The 16,708-nt window shown below is 37.2% G+C and overlaps 1 protein-coding gene across 1 annotated transcript in view; it reads right to left on the reverse strand.

Annotated features, from left to right (window-relative positions):
• Nucleotides 1-5,506: 5,506 nt before the first annotated feature.
• The window catches only part of LOC124171156, a 115,044-nt gene continuing 103,842 nt past the window's right edge, over nt 5,507-16,708 (reverse strand). Inside the window, exon 2 of the mRNA XM_046550294.1 lies at nt 5,507-5,652. Within this exon, the coding sequence (XP_046406250.1) occupies nt 5,507-5,652 (146 nt within the window). The remainder of the gene's footprint in view (nt 5,653-16,708) is intronic.

Here is a 16,708-nt window from a genome sequence, read left to right on the forward strand (position 1 = left end):
CATCCCTTACAGTGGTCTATTTACTAATTGCACTAAGTTTACTTGGATTTGCGACATAAACGTTGGGAGGGTAATCTAGGGACCCAATATGCGTTTCTGCAAGGATGCGTTTGGCGACCAATCCGAGATTTTTTTAATTGCTGGATTTTAATATCGACGTTAAGGACTACCCGCTGATGATATATTGGAGAGAGACTCCGGTTCCTTCGGATATATCTGAGCTTAGAGCTGTGGAATTTAAAAATCTATTGATGAAAGTTCAAATTTGAATTTCAATATTCCTTTTATTATACATACGGACGAGAGATTCGCGAAAGAATTTACCAAAACATTGTTGAAGGCAGCAAAAGACGAGGAATGACACCAACATAAGAAATACAGACTGGAAAGCAGGTAATTGAGTAATTCCTTCATGATTGTTCCTCACTGGACGATGCTGATACATCAAATATTAGTAAAACTAACGAAGAAAGACGCACTTGGTGTGAATTTTGGTGCATCTGGGGCGTTCGAGAGGGGAGCGGGGAGTTACGCCGGCGGCCTTCACCCTTATTCATCCGTTTAGTCATAGCTGTCGGACAATACCGGAATAGAAGTGCATAGCCTAAGTTCCCAAACTTTCATAGCCACACGAGAGGCGTCTTCATAGATCGTAGTCTCCTTTCCTGCGTGCGCAGATCTAAAAATATTTCATCACTTCTCTAAAAGTTGGTAACATCGATTTGTTTAACGCCGACGAGGCGCCAAATAAGGGACAAGTCGTCTCACTACGCATGGTTTTTTACCTTCTACCATCTTCTGATTTATATTATCAAAGATAAACGACCTCCTAGCAGCATGCGCGGAATGAATTTTGCTGTATTAGAGGCGTGGGAGGGGGAGAAGCGAGCGTGGAGGGGAAGCGATCGGCCTGCGGCTCTGGTATCCGCGACGCTGCGTGGGCGTTGGAATATTTTCTTCGCGGACGCGGACTCAAATTAGGCATTTTGTGGCTAAACGGTGGCAGATACGTCAAAATGCACGAAATATTTGCCCTAGAAGGGCAGTAACTCGGCATAATCTATAGGAAATGACCATAAAATATTATATTTTTCGAATTTTGACCTTCCCCCCCTAAATTGCATTTGAGCGAGGGTCAGGGGTTCACGTACAGGTCTGAAAATTTTCAGGCCTTATTTTTGATCGGTCCCACAACTTTTTTTCATTGGGCCAGATGGATTTGAAAAAAATCGATTTTTGCGATCCGCCCTAGTGTACAAGGCATATACAAAGCAGGCAGAATAATGTCGAGCAGTGTCCAAGCGGCTTGCGGCATTATCAGTTGGCATTCCTCACCAGGCATGAATGAAATATTCTCATCAGAGAAACTTTAATAGGAGATCAAAATTTGTACTAGATGGTGAAACAGTTATCATAGCAGATTGCTCATAAGTATTAGCATTGATTTGAATAATAATCGCTGACCTGATAACCACTGCCAACTCCACTTGGTGTAGTTGTTGATCACTGGTCCGATGTTTTCTCAGAGGCCGCGGATGACGAGCTAAGCATCGCAGGATATTGCTGCCGTAGGGGCGGATAAGGAAGATGTCGACCATATGAAAAGGGTCCCACATCTCCCTTGCCTGCCCCCGCAGCAGCAATCAGGTTCTAAGGGTGATAATGGGGTATCCTCGATTTCGGATGCTTCATCACGATCAATGCTGGAATAAAAATTTTGCTATCTAACGTTCAAAAAGGATGAATTTTACTCTATGTTTAATCCATAACGTACCATGCATAACTGATATTGGCCTCCAAATACTAAGGAACAAATGAATCACTGATTTTATTCGGTGCCAATATTACGGATTCATATAATTTCTCAATGCCACTCGAAGTGGAGCAATTAGGTACACTACCATGAATTCCAGAAGCTATTTGCAATCTATAGGATCGTGTCAAAACTTTCCAACCATTAAGTGGCTGAGGAATTACAAGTTCCAAAAGTCCTTCCGGCTCGTTGTAAAGTATCAAATCAACCAACGTTATTGGCAATGGCCAGCACATATGATTCTCGCTGCGCCAATTTCGCTCGCTGCAATGAAATTACGGCGTAACCAGAGTAACTTAAACCTGATGTGGAATATGCAATGACAAATGAATAATTAATATGTATTGAATAATTTTGAAGATGTGAGAAAATCTTCAAGAAACTTGAAGAAATTCCAAGAAATCAATATACACATCGAGAAAGACATCCTTTTTTAATTATCTTTTACGAGATTCTCGATATAATTTGGCGATTGTCGTGACGCTCACCAGTTGCGTCCATTGACCATTTTCATAGGGTTTCAAAGATCACAAGGGTCATGACCCCCCTCAGATCATATCAAAAATTGTTATTTTTATTAGTTTAATAGTTTTTGTATCCTAAAATGTCTAAAATTGTTCAATTTCATCTGATAGTAAAATTAGTATTCACGCCGCTGCTACAGCTCCTCCTGCAGCAGCGGCTTTTAAGCAGAAGGAAGAACCCCGGAGTTAACGAGGGACAGACGACTAAGCGCCCGGATCAATGAAGTCATGCAAGTGCGCGGTGATGCGGTGGGGCCATATAAGCTGGCATCAAAACAAAACCAAGGGAGACGGTGTTTGTTTTCGGTTTGGGCACCACGCTTGAGCCAAACGAGAGACGCAACTTCGTTAAGTTGTCCACTTAGGTAACGGAGGAAGCTGCTATAGGTAGATATTAAATAAGTTATTTTCCATATACTAACCTCCATTTATTTGCATATATTAGTTAATGAATAGAAATCCACTGATGAAAAAGTTTTTGATAGGGTGATTAACTACTCTCCAACTAAAAATATTCGGTCCTAACTGATAGAAGATCGTTGGGTTCATTGCTCAACGGAGAGTGAGGGCGTAAGTTTTTGCAATTGGAGAGTGAGCGTTGAAATCTCCTCAGTTGTCAGCTTCTGGTCTCCAAGCACCAATGATGCTTCATTTGTTTTACCTCGGCTTACCACAGAACGTCGAAATGAGCACATGCCGAGGACTAAACGTGAAATAAATACTACCGGTGCTGAGTTCTGATGATTCTGTTCAGCTGAAGAAGGAAGAGGATTTGAACATTATAGTCGGTTACTTTCATCACATTAAAAATTGCTGGCGTCGTCTCTACATAATGTCGAGCAATGACATCTTCTGGACAAAAATTCTGCGAAACGCAGGAGTGAAAGCTTTATATGACAGATCAGAGACACATTCCATGTAAACTGCCTTGGAAATGAAAAAAATGAATGTACTCCATTAAATATTTATATGGAAGAGATATTTTGTTGACTGGATAGGTATGGGATTTCGTTTTTCTCCCTATAAATAATGAAAATTAGTAAGTCCCAGGTGGGAAACAATAGCCAATTAGTAACAGCTTGAGCTGTTTTATTCTAAGTTTAATATCCTCTATGGCAAGCGTCCCCGCCACACGTCTATTTTGGTGGCTTGAGGGGTAGACGGTATTATGTAATACATGTGGAGGTCGATGTATATCAGTACGTCCCGCACTTAGAATCGCAGAGGATGTAGGGAGGTTAGGGAATAGACAAGAATAAGGTGGGAACAATTCGTATTACTGGTTCGAACAAAAATTCTTATTGGAATTGTCCATCATGTCCGTCTTATCATCTCCTAACAAATACACCGCTTTTTGATGTTTTGCAAGTAAATTCTTCTGAATTTATAATAAAAATTATAGCCTTATAATTTTATTATTACTTGGTGTAAAGATGAATTAAACTGGGGGGCACGATCCCGCGAAGTACCTGAGCCGCGAGCAAAGAAGGGGAGGAAATGACCGACATAAAAACTGTATGGGACCGATACAGGTAGCTGGCGGGTCCTTTTGCCCGTCCCTTTCCTCCCCGCGACGAAGGCAACTAGCACCTCTAATAGAATTATTAACTCTTTATTATTTATTAACTTTTAGTTATTTTTTATCCGTTATACTGTATGCTTTTATTTACTTTCGACCATTTCGTTCTTTTTGATCGGAGCACTTCGTCTTTACATCATTCATCTTAAATTTTGTAGTACTTTACAAATATGCTATTTAGATTGACATATCATGAGAAAGTGAAAATTTGAATAATTCTTATAAATTAATAATTCTGAGAGCCTTATATGACCAAGAGCATAATATATGACCAAGATATGCAGGTATATACTGAAAAAGTAATTCCGTCAATGCAAAAAAAAATTCAGCAGAAGGAAAACCCTCGTTGTGAAATAAAATTAAATAAAATGTTATGAAACTAAAATGTAAAGTAATTTATCAAATCATTTTTTAAGCGTAATCACAATTTTTATCATCATAATGTTATGTAATGCTTTACCAGTAAATTCTTGCCAACAGATGATAAAGATCATGTTCTAATAATTAAGTTATAATTTCCTCTTAAGGCGAATGAAAAAAGTACGTGGGCACGATGATAAATGCAAACACGAAATTAACTCGGACTGTTTCCAAATGGCTTGAGACATAATCAGCCGGCATCTCCTCCCAGGCAAGCGCGAAATACGCTCATTAGAAAAACTTTCGAGGGACAACGATATTTGTATGAGATGGTGTAGGTGATGCAGAAGTAATTGTATTGAATATTAGTGAATGTCATCTCCGAAAGGGGAAGGATTTTGACACTGGTCTGATGCTTTCTCAGAGGTCGAAGGATACGAGGTGATCGTTGCTGGATATTGGGAAGGCAGGACCGCAGTGGAAGGCAGGAAAGGTGGTACCTTACTAATATGATCCTATATTTTGTGTGACTATACTCCTTTGCTTATCCCGCAGGAGGAAAGCGGATCACAGTCATTTCCCGAGGAGTGATGATGAAGTTTCCGCGATTCGAAATACTTCGTCACGATCAATACTTAAAAGTAGGTTAGTGATTATCACAATTAGCGACGATTATTCATACTCAATGGTTTATTTATGGCATGCCATACATGTTATTACTGCTGTTAAGTAAATCAGTAATTCTTGCATGGAAACCATATATAAACTGAATTGGTGTAACAGTGAGAGGCGCATATTATATCTAAGTTGTATACGAGGTGGGGAAGTAGGTACATTACCATGAATTACCGCCGAGGTGCGAAATAATGAAGAAGCAATTTCGTTGCTGCCAAAAGATGCAGCAGAAAGAAGAAACCTCGTTGTGAAATAAAATAAAATAAAATTTTGTGAAATAACAATGTAATGCAAATTATTAAAACATTTTTTGAAGTGAAATATTAATTTTTATTATTATAATGTTATGTAATGTTTTTCCAGTAAACTCTTGCCAAAATGTAATGAGGATCATATTATTATAAATAAGTATTATTTTCTGTTTAGGTACATACATCACCATGAATTCCGGAAGGATTTTGGAATCCAGAAAATCCTTTGAATACTTTCCAGCCGTAAAGAAGCAGAGGAATAATCAGGCTCAGAAGTCCTTACGGCTCGTCGTAAATTATCACTTCAACCAACGGCATGGGCTACCACCAGCAGATATATTTCACGCTGAGTGGTCACCAATTCCGCTGGCTGCAATGACAATATGGCCGATATATGTTTCTCAATTCCGGAAGGTGAGTATGTCGAACATTTTGATGGCTCCATGTTGGCTGAAATTGAAGAGGTAAGCGTGTTTAGATATTGCATAAAAATGTAACCGTGAAACATACTAAAAAGTAAATAAACTCAATAACATCGCCATCGCATGGCAGATGATTAAAACGCAAATTAAGGTTGGAAGCTAACGGGATGGGGTGTTACAAAAGGATGGTGAATGGATACACGGCGTGAGGGTTGCTGAAGTTTTAAGAGATTTAGGGAACGGAAGGTTTTCGAAGCCCCTGGTTGGAAGACCATTTGATCGGTTACAATAGAATACAAGATGGACTCATGAAAATTATCGTTTAAGATCAGGCGGAAGGTGAGAGGATAAAGGTAGGCCATTAGATGAGGTACATGGAGCACGGGATAAATTATGTGGAGTAAAAGAATCATGTAGTAGATAAAAGATAAGCTGACTGGGAAATTGACGTAGAGCTGAGAACAACTAGCCGTAGGATCGATGACTATTGATGATGATCATCACCGCAGTCACTCGAAATGAGGGCACTGACGGTTATAAAAACGCCACATGACCCCATTCCAAGTAAATGAGATGACAATGTCACGAAGAATGTTGGGTGCAGTTGCGGAGTTGGAGCATCGGTTAGACACATCTTCCATGGAGTGAGGTAGTGAAAGATTGGAATCATTCAGGCCGACTTCGAGACTCCATTCCCTTGACGCGATGACTACGAAGACTCGCGGCTTTCACGCTGAAAGTAACAGGTTCCTCACAAACATGTTTGTATAACACTCCTAAGCAAAAAACAACAGGGCAATACATATACATGTTTAGACTATATTGCATGTTTGCTTACATATACGCATTCATGGATAGAATTAATAATTAATTCATAATTTATTTGATAAATACTTCTTCAGTTTTGCTTCTAACACGTTTTTGAAATTTATCAACATTACAATAATTCCAAACGAGAATCGACATTATAATAAATTTACGACCACCTGCATTACAAATCAATGCAGTAACAAATACGAATTTTAGCCGTTAAAGGTAGAGTATTAATACTATAGAGAGGTCAAATCCAAATCGATGAATGACCACAAGATGATGGACCACAAGAACGGCGAAAAAATTGTAACAATAATATGAGGCAGCGATGAAATCAATATATCATTCGAGAAAGATATTCCGGTCTGAATATCCTTTGATAAATTCTCGATGTAATTTTGAGCAAATTCGGCGTTGATCTAGACGCACACCAGTTGCGTCCATCGACCATTGACACGAATTATCTGTTCGTCATCTCTGCATTTTACTTTCAACCGGCTAGGTATACAGAAATTATTACGAACTGGAGAAGCTCATCTTCATATAGCCGTAGGATCGATGACTATTGATGATGATCATCACCGCAGTCACTCGAAATTAGGGCACTGACGGTTATAAAAACGCCACATGACCCCATTCCAAGTGAATGAGATGACAATATCACGAAGAATGTTGGTGCAGTTGCGGAGCTGGAGCATTGGTTAGACACATCTTCCATACTCCACTTACGTAGTTTTGCATTTACCCATTATTTTATAACATGGATAAAGCTGATAAATATTGTTGAAGAATGACGATAAATGTTACAGATCCAAACAGCAAAGAATTATGAGGCTTTAACTTAATATGTTAGCAGCATGAGCAAAATAAGCTAAGGTTCTTCAAAGTGACTTGTTCAAAGAACATCTCATCTTGATGAACATCATCAATCACATCACATCATCAAAACACATCTTTGTCTTGCTGAACTGATATTAAATGTCAGCCTTGTATTTCTAGTTGATTGAGGAATTCGCTACCGATAGTGATTGTGTAAATAAAGCCGAATTGATCCTTGACGATCGTTGCTAAGGAATTTCCTGCCATGAAAAGAGTTTTAAAAACGTTAATGGGTTAAATAACACCCCTTTTAGCTCAGACATATCGGAAATAATTCAATCTTCAAATTATATTCTTAGGTAGCATAAAACAGATATTCTATATGACTTTAGTTCATATGAAGTTCATTAGTAACAGCTGTTTTAAAAGCGAACTTGATGCGACAAAAATGTACACAGCCATCGCATTACCTTTCATGCAATCTCAGATAATAGCTAAATGTCAATTTTTAGCTAGGATTTCAATTTGGTGATTGATGAACAACAAAATTACTCACCCCTAATCTTTTGGTCGCAGATGAAGTCGGTTGAAAACTTTTCAGATTTCTATGAGCTCATGTCTGAATTTCTTAATAAGATTTGAAAAATTATATCACTAGTACAAGCCATAGTATTCCATCATGCGCGAGTAGGCATACCTGATCCTCGATATTTGATCAAATAAAGATTCTCTAGGAAAAACGGTTAAAAAAATTAATGAGGAAAAAAATTTCTTCCAATATTTTCAATCCTAAATTAAAATGCAATTACCTATGACACCTCAGACGTCAAAGGGCTAAAATTGGAGTATTTAATATGTACGGTTCTGCAATTTATAAAGTTCGAAAAGACCTTCGGAGACCTGACATGTCATGGAAAAGTCATATGCGGAGAAGTTCCAGTGTAAGATAGAGACCAAAATAAAACTTTCAAGCTGTGGTCATAAAACCCTCACGCCTTAAATACCTTAAGAGAGATAGTGGTGAAGGGCAGGGGAAGTTTCATATATGAGACTATGTTTATGAGAGGGTGCGCTTATAGACAGTTCGAAACCCAGGCGAATATATTCTACCTATATCTTGAAAATATTTGAAGTAAGTTTAAAACCGTACCATTTCAAAAATATTTGCGCTCTTAATTGTTTTACTGGGGACTATTTATGTATCCTAATGGCAATTACTTCAATAGAACGAGTGGTGGGGCAGTGCAGCATCAAACTCTCAATGTTATTACAACTGCAATGAATTATATCAAATAAATACCAATGGAATAGTTTTGAAATGGAGATGAATATAGATGACTAATGATAAGCATATTTTAGTATTCACACCATGCTTACATATAAAATTTGTGCACTGAATTTTTTATTTACATTTGAGGGGCGGTGGCATGCAGGCATTCGGAATGTGGAATGATGTGCTTCATACCGTTCTGCCGTTAAGTGGCAAATAAACGATCATATCAACAAAGACTTTGAAGGCGACGTTATTTATCACTGCATCAAATGAAAAGGGCTGGTCCAAGCGCATGTATATCTCGCTGCAACACAACCTCTCCCGCGTGTTGCAATGACAATATTGACCTGTTGGACTTAGCTATGATACGGTGGAATTCATCTACCATTTTTAGCTTCCAAGAGACCTGTTCGATAGGCGTATGCTGCGGGTCATTTGGTAATGACCTGAAAAGAAAAATAAAAGGTTGTACGAGTCCGGAGCACGATCCGTGCGTCAAATCTTCCACCTTTAGCATTGCAATGAATGAGCCTTAACATAATGGTATAGATAATGTACAGAGTTATATTGTTTCAAAGCCCGTATGACACTTTCCAATTTATTTGCCAATAATTCGGCGTGAAATATTGTTTAAAATATTGGGCGTTATGTACCGAAAGACACGTATCAATATTTGCACCAATATTGGCCGAAATGGTGTTCTAAAGGCCGCTGTTCACGGTGAATGATCATGCGAATGACCATGCTGAATGATCACGTGATCAATCACAGGATCATACGAGCAAAATAGAGCATGTTCTAATTTTCACTGAATGATCATGCGCATGAAGGTTCCTTCCGGAATTCTTCCGTCATACATTGTGAATGAACATGCTGAATGATCATGCGAATGCAATCATTCGCCGTGTATTGCGGCCTTTATATCCCACTAGAGAGCGGTATTGTATTTCGATGATTTTACGTTGCATATGAATTCGTGTCATTTGTACGCTTCACTCAATAGTGAAAAAACTTCTTTCGTCCACATTTTAGAAACTTCAAGTGAATGATCTGAAAAACAATGTTTTACAGCCAAACCGGATGTTTTGCCAAGAGCTTCTTGTTTTGGTCACTCGAGTCAACAACTGACTTCCGATTGGAGGATGGGTGTGAGAAAGTAGAACCTGTTCTAAATTCCAAATTGGGAAAGAAATTGTGTCCAATTTTGTGAAAAGGAAATTGGAGTAGAAATTGGTGTGTGTCAATTGTATCACAATCCAATATCCAATAGATTGGACAATAATTTGGGACTTGTCATACGAGCTTAAGGATCTTCATAAAAAAATAGCATTTCTCTAAATACTGAGGTTAGGAATAAAATTCCAGAGAAAATAAAATATATTACATCGTCTATCAAGTGGATATAACTGCAGCTTCGACATTATATTCCTCACATTACAGTTGAAGAATTTGTGCATGCCAAAAATATTGTTAGTAAAATACATAACATGGAAATTTCAACGAAATTTAATTATATGACCCGGATTCAATGAGTATGCAATATGCTGGCTTAAATATGATACAAGAACCAAGTGAATTGGATCGAAGAATAAATGTATTGAGATTACCGGTTCATAAGTTAAGGATAAATAATCAAACTTGAAACATGGGTCGTAGCAATAATACGAATTTCACTGCGTTTTCCTTCATGCACATCATTATATCTTCAAATGCATAACCTAGAGTCATATATTTACGCACTATAGGGGAAGAGAACCTGAAAGCTTCGCCCAGAAAACAAAAGAGAGAGGTCGACTTTATCAATATAAGATTTCTACTTATAACTCAGTGAATTTATCGGCAAAATTGATTTTCTATATCAGTGGAATGAGGGCATAGAATTGACAGCGTTTCGTTATTGAAATAATAATTTACCTGCCCCGCCGATAAGTTCTGTAGACGTCGAAATGATGCTGATGATGTTTTCGGGATATTTTTTTCAGTAAGCTCAATGCCTCGATGAATTTGGTGTATTCTAACATTTAAAGAGGATGAATTTTAATCCGCGGTTCATCAATGACATGCAATATCAGATAACACCTGGCAGAGGAAAGCCTAGAATGAGATGTATAGAGCTGGTGATAAAAATATAAAGCAAATAAATTATGTAGTCATTAAATGATAAGACGACTGGAAAAATGAGAGCTGACAATAACCAGCCGTAAGATCAATAACAAATGACGACGATTCTACGGCTGGGTAATGAAAGGTAGTGTTACAGAGTTTGATTGATGAATCTGTTGAAATCGTGGCGGTTATGACAGTTATTAGTAATATAGAAAAGAAGGGCTTATGAAAACTTTAATTCGATTTTGTTAAAATGGCGAATGGATAGACCAAATGAAAATTGTGGAATTTAAAATAAATTAGGAAAAAGAAGGCTTTTGAAACCCTTGGATAGAAGAATATTCGATCGATGACACATAAAGATACACCATGGGATCTTGAAAATAATCGGTTGGGAGGTGACAGGGTTGAGGTAGGCCTAGGATGAGATGCATAGAGCAGGCGATAAAAATGTATAGCAAAAGAATTATGCAGTAATTGAAAGACAAGCTGACTGGAAAATTGACGGATAGCTGACAAAATCAAGCCGTAGGATCGATGACTTTTGATGATGAACATTGCCGCAATCACTCAAAATGGGTGCAGCGACGGATTTAAGATTGGGCAATGGAAGATTGGAATGATTCAAGCGGAATTACAGACTCCAATCTCTTGACGTTTTACAAGGAAGACTCGCGGATATCACATTGGAAATGATAGGTTTTTGACAAATATATTTGCCTAGCATTTCTAAGCATAAAACATGCAGGAAATACATGCATATTTTTAGCCTATATTGCAAGTTTGCTGACATTTATGTATTAATGCAAGTATTTTATAGCTAATTCATCATTCAGTTTTCGATAAATTAATGTTCATTTTTTACTTAAGTATTTTTTACAATTAGGTTGTTAGCACTACTATTATTCCAAATGAGGATCAACAATATTATAAATTTACGACAGCCCACATTTCAAAAATAAATGCAGTCACAGATATTAAATGAATACTGGCGGTAAAGATCTATGAAAAATTGCACCCCGAAGAGTAACAGTTAAATAATATAAGGAAACAATTTCATTAAAAAAGTGCTTCACGCTCCTTTCACGTTATTATTACTAACTGAAAAAATTGATGGCCAATACAGCGGCTATTTATTAATAATTTTGAAGACGTAACGATAAGGATTTAAAGTCCATGGGGATCCACATGGTTTTTTATGCGTACAAAAAAATAGTAAATACTTTTACTTATAAAATAGTGAATAAATTTTAATATTGTTGAGTTTGAATCCCTCATGATAACTACAAGCAATGGAGTTCATAGATGGACTAAGCCTTTTTAGTCAAACACGTAAAAAATCCCGAATAGAACAGGTTTTTCAATTTTGGGTCGAGTTTAAAGGTAACTGGTTCAAACACAATTTTCACCAGGAATTAGACAGTCACTATATGAGAAGGTGGTTTCATAAGAAACTGCGTGAAACGTAACTTAAGCAGAGCGAGAACTAAACTGTTCGTATAATATGCCTCCATGTTGAAGTAGGATGACCATTGAAGGGATAATTGAATCATCATGAATGTGCAGGGATTAGACCATTTTTACAATTCTCCCTCTACTAGGATAAATAATGTAAAAATAGTTACAAGAGCTCACAACGTGAAAATTACTGCACTACGAGCTCCTTTTGACATTCAACCACTGACGTAGAAGAAAGTATCAATTAAGTGTACTTAAAGTCTTCAGAAATATCCATCCAATGTGCTGAGTTAAGAGTTCCATTTAACAGTAGCCAAAAACCATGCCCAAATCAGTTTACTCAATAAGTGATAATTATTTCTGCAAAATATTTTTTTATTGTTGTCAAACGTCGTGTAATGCCAAGTTTAAAACTTTTAGTATCACCTCAGTACGTTCGTCAACACAATTCCTGAATCAATGGCTTTGTCGACGTCGATAAATCTGACTTTTACAGACTTAAGTTTGATTTTTTAAAACACTGATATCATAATTGCGTAGTCGATATTTTTATGTGTTCAGTACGAATATATTCATTTTTACACTCAAATGGAATGCGAAGATGATAAATACCATTTATTTTAAATTTTGCATTATAATATCTAATGTTGTCATGTTTTTAATTCCTTAAATTTATTTAAAACATTATTAAATGCTCGCATTCTAGAAAACGGTAGAGGCCGTTACTGATTGTAGCGTCTTTGAACCATGATCACGGTGAGAAAAATGTTACGATAAAATGAGACTACGAAGAAATCAACAATCAATCAAGAGAGATACCCCAGTCTGAATATCTTTTCGGAGATCATCGATATAATTTTTAGCGGATTCGGCGTTGGTCTGGTCACACACCTGTTACATCCTATGACCATTGACACCGCGTTTCAAACATTCCGTTCGTCATTTCTGCATTTTACATTCGGCCAGTTCGGCATAAACAAATGTTTGCGAACTGGAAAATAGTATCTAAATACACACCACTTTCGTAATATAACATTAAGACATTATTTTATACGTAGATATTATTCATAGATAATTATCACATGAACTAACGGCAAAGAAGTATGAGGGATTAAGCTTAATATCCTAGCAGCAGGAGCGAAATATGCCAAGGATGTTCAATCAAGGATCCTTGATGGAAGAACTTGCTCAGGCAGAAAAGATAGCATCTTTCCATAATTTAGTTGCCAATTTCATATTACCGCATTAGTAACTTCTGTATTGAGAGTTGACTAGTTGCAAAATATTTTCCAAATGCATCATATCTTTTTTCGTTTAAGAGTACATAATTCATAAATGTTGATTTTTAGATAGGATTTGAATATGCTGATTAATGAAAAATAAAAATTACTCACCCCGAATCCTTCGGTAGCAGTTGAAGACGGTTAAATTGCAAATCTGAATTTTTTATTCATATTTGCACTGTTGCATATAACCATTTGGAGTGTTAATGATGTGGTTCATAGCGTCGCGTCGCACCGTAAAGACGCAAATTAATGATCATGTCCGTAAAATCCTTTGAAGCCGTACCAAATTTATCACTGCAACAAGCGAAAGGGGCTAGTCGTAGCGCATGTACATCTCGCTGCAACACAGCCTCTGCCGCTAGCTGCAATGACAATACGGCCCAGATGAGCATTCTTAAGAGGCTGCGAAATTCATGCACGTATTAATTCTTTCCAGAGAGCTATTCCATAGGTGTATGCCGTGGGGTACTTGAACACCAGCTGAAAAGAAAGCTGCAAGGTGTCGCACATCCTGAGCACCAACTGTAGGTATGTCATATCTTTCACCCTGAATATTGCACTATACGAATATGAAATCAATGATGTTGCTAATTTGTAGACTTATATAATGATACTGGAGGTTGGAAATACAATTTCGGAATCCAGTCGTTATGACTGAAATTCCATAGAATATCAAAGCATTTTACGGTGTTAATGAGGTGCATATGATTGAAAGTTTAAAGTCGGATTCTGCTATTGCAGTGGAAAAAATTTAGAATACGACAAGTATATTTGCAAATTATATAAAATTGAAACATCTACGAAATTCAATTACTTAGACCGAAAATGCCATGGTTTTACGTCTTGCAGACATGAATATGATGTGAGGACCAAGTAAAATGGATCTAATAACCAATGTGTTTAACTTACGGAGACGTAAGTAAAGGATAAATAGTAAAAATTTAAATTAATATGGGAATAATACTGGGAAAACAATTTGTTTTCTTCATGTACATTATTATCACTTAAATATGCACAATAAAATCAAATTTATTTTAACTCCCAGTGATCTTTTAACAACCATTTTGGATAATTAACGCGAAGACTGGTAGTTGCGCCTTAAAAACAAAAGGTTTAGGTCAAACCTTACCAGAACAGGAATTGTCTTCATAACCTAGATGGCATTCTTGCGACAAAACGGATGATCCATATGAGTGGAATGAGAGCATAAGAGTGCAAATTTTAGGTACCTGGAACACTAAATTACCAGCCCCGCAGCCGCCAGCAAAAGTAACAGACAGCCAAATGATACCCTGCCTGCATGATACCCTTATGATTACCTGTCTCCTTATTGCATTACATTTGAAAAAAATTTTGGCAATGGAATTGCTCCACGCGACTTAAACTGTAAATACTGTTATGGCTTTAAACATGAAAGTGAAACTCTGGTGTAAGAGATCACTATCCTCACATTCAAAAGAAGGAGCTCTGAAACAAAGAGTCGAATTTACTGGATGATATTTCACACAATTTTATCACTGCACTGATGCTGAAAGCCCGCCGTTAGTTTCTTAGGGTGGGGGAGGACTTTTGCTATCACGGTCCTCCTGTTTCCCGTAATGAAAAAAAATGTTTGTCATTCAAGAAGTCGATGCATTAATAGGAAATCATGACATGAATGTTGCATATACATAAAGCGAGAATGCGAAATACATTGCTGAAAAATGTAAACGTTATTTTACTTCACTGTCTAGGTGAACTGATATATAGCGGCGGCGATTATATATACAAAAGGAAGAAGATGAAGTCTTCACAACCACTGTTTCTCTCTGACCACAACTGACTTTAGAGCGGATAATTAAAGTTCAGCAATGGTATACATCGCGAAATTTCATGCATGATATCCAAGTCATTTGGCTGTTGGAGAAATCAATGCAGTGGCGCTTAGGGGATTATGCCTTATTTGCTCATTGTATGCCTTTGCCTTTCGATGAGTTGCTTCTTTGACCTCCGAATTCTATTATAACGGAAGCAAGGTTGTGAATGGTGGTTACCACTATGTTTCTAACAACAAAAGAAGAACGAGTCATTAAAATGTTGCGCATTAGAAGCATTGATTTACCGTTCATACCCCGTTAGTAATAGTGGGGGACGACCGCATTATGTCCCTACTCCTCATAATTAGTTAATTCGTACATTTGAAAGAAATTTGAAAACTAATAATATTTTCTTTTCGATCAAGCTAAGATGGTTAATACCAGACAACGCTGTTTAAAAACGATTTGAATACATCACCAAATATCAATAAAACAACAGGAAATGGCAAACTACAGCTTCCGCCAAAATAGTACTGGGAGATTTTCTACGAAATACTAATGTAATAACGAAAAGTAAATGGAGAAGGCATTGCCATCGCCGTTCTGGAATTAGCACAACTGATGAAAATGACTACTATGTGATGCTTGTCATGGGTATAGCAGAATATTGCCGAAATAGGAATACTCCGTCAAACCGGCCTAATCCCCAGTTCTTGCTAGGGCAGAAAGTGTCTTTTAATACGGCGTGTAAAATACTTTTTCGGTAGCGATCATAATGCAGTGAAATGTAACTTTTATAAAGCGCCTCTTAATTGAATTAGGATGACATTTGTAGATGTGAGAAAAACTTTAGGATGTGCAGGGTTTAGCCTATTTTTTACCATTCTCTCTCTACTAGGATAAAGAATGCAAAAATAGTTACCAGAGCTCACCACGTGGAGGTACCTGCACTACGAGCTCCCCCCCCCACCCGAACGCCGACGCGGAAGAAATCAACATCTTATATTTGAAGTCTCCAGGATTTCCCACCGAAAATGCTGGGCACTGAGTATAATTTTGCTAATAAATGATTGAAAATATACCCTAATCAGTTTTTTATTGAGTAATAATAATATTTTGAATAGATTTATATCTTTATGCCAAACGCCGTCTCATAACATGCTCAAAACTTTTAGGAGTACTTCAATGTCTTCTAAAGGCGAAGGCTACGTATGTCAATTCTAACGTTGAACATATGAATTCCCCGGAATCTCGGCAACCCTTTGGCTATAGTGGATTTGAACATAGTAATATTGATCGAAAGCATCGGGAAAAAATCATAAAATTATATCCTCCCTCCATATCTTCCCCGCTTTTCACTAGATTTTCACTACCTTCGGATAAATCTGACGTTTTTTAATACTTCAGACCGATATTTTAATTGCGGATATAATTTTTTTATATAATTAGGACTCGATCTTTTTTATCTCTTTCTAAGTATTATGTGTCATATTTACATTTCAAGGGAATCATAAATACTACTAATTGTACATT

Source organism: Ischnura elegans, chromosome X (assembly GCF_921293095.1).
Source record: "Ischnura elegans chromosome X, ioIscEleg1.1, whole genome shotgun sequence".
Taxonomy (NCBI): domain Eukaryota; kingdom Metazoa; phylum Arthropoda; class Insecta; order Odonata; family Coenagrionidae; genus Ischnura; species Ischnura elegans.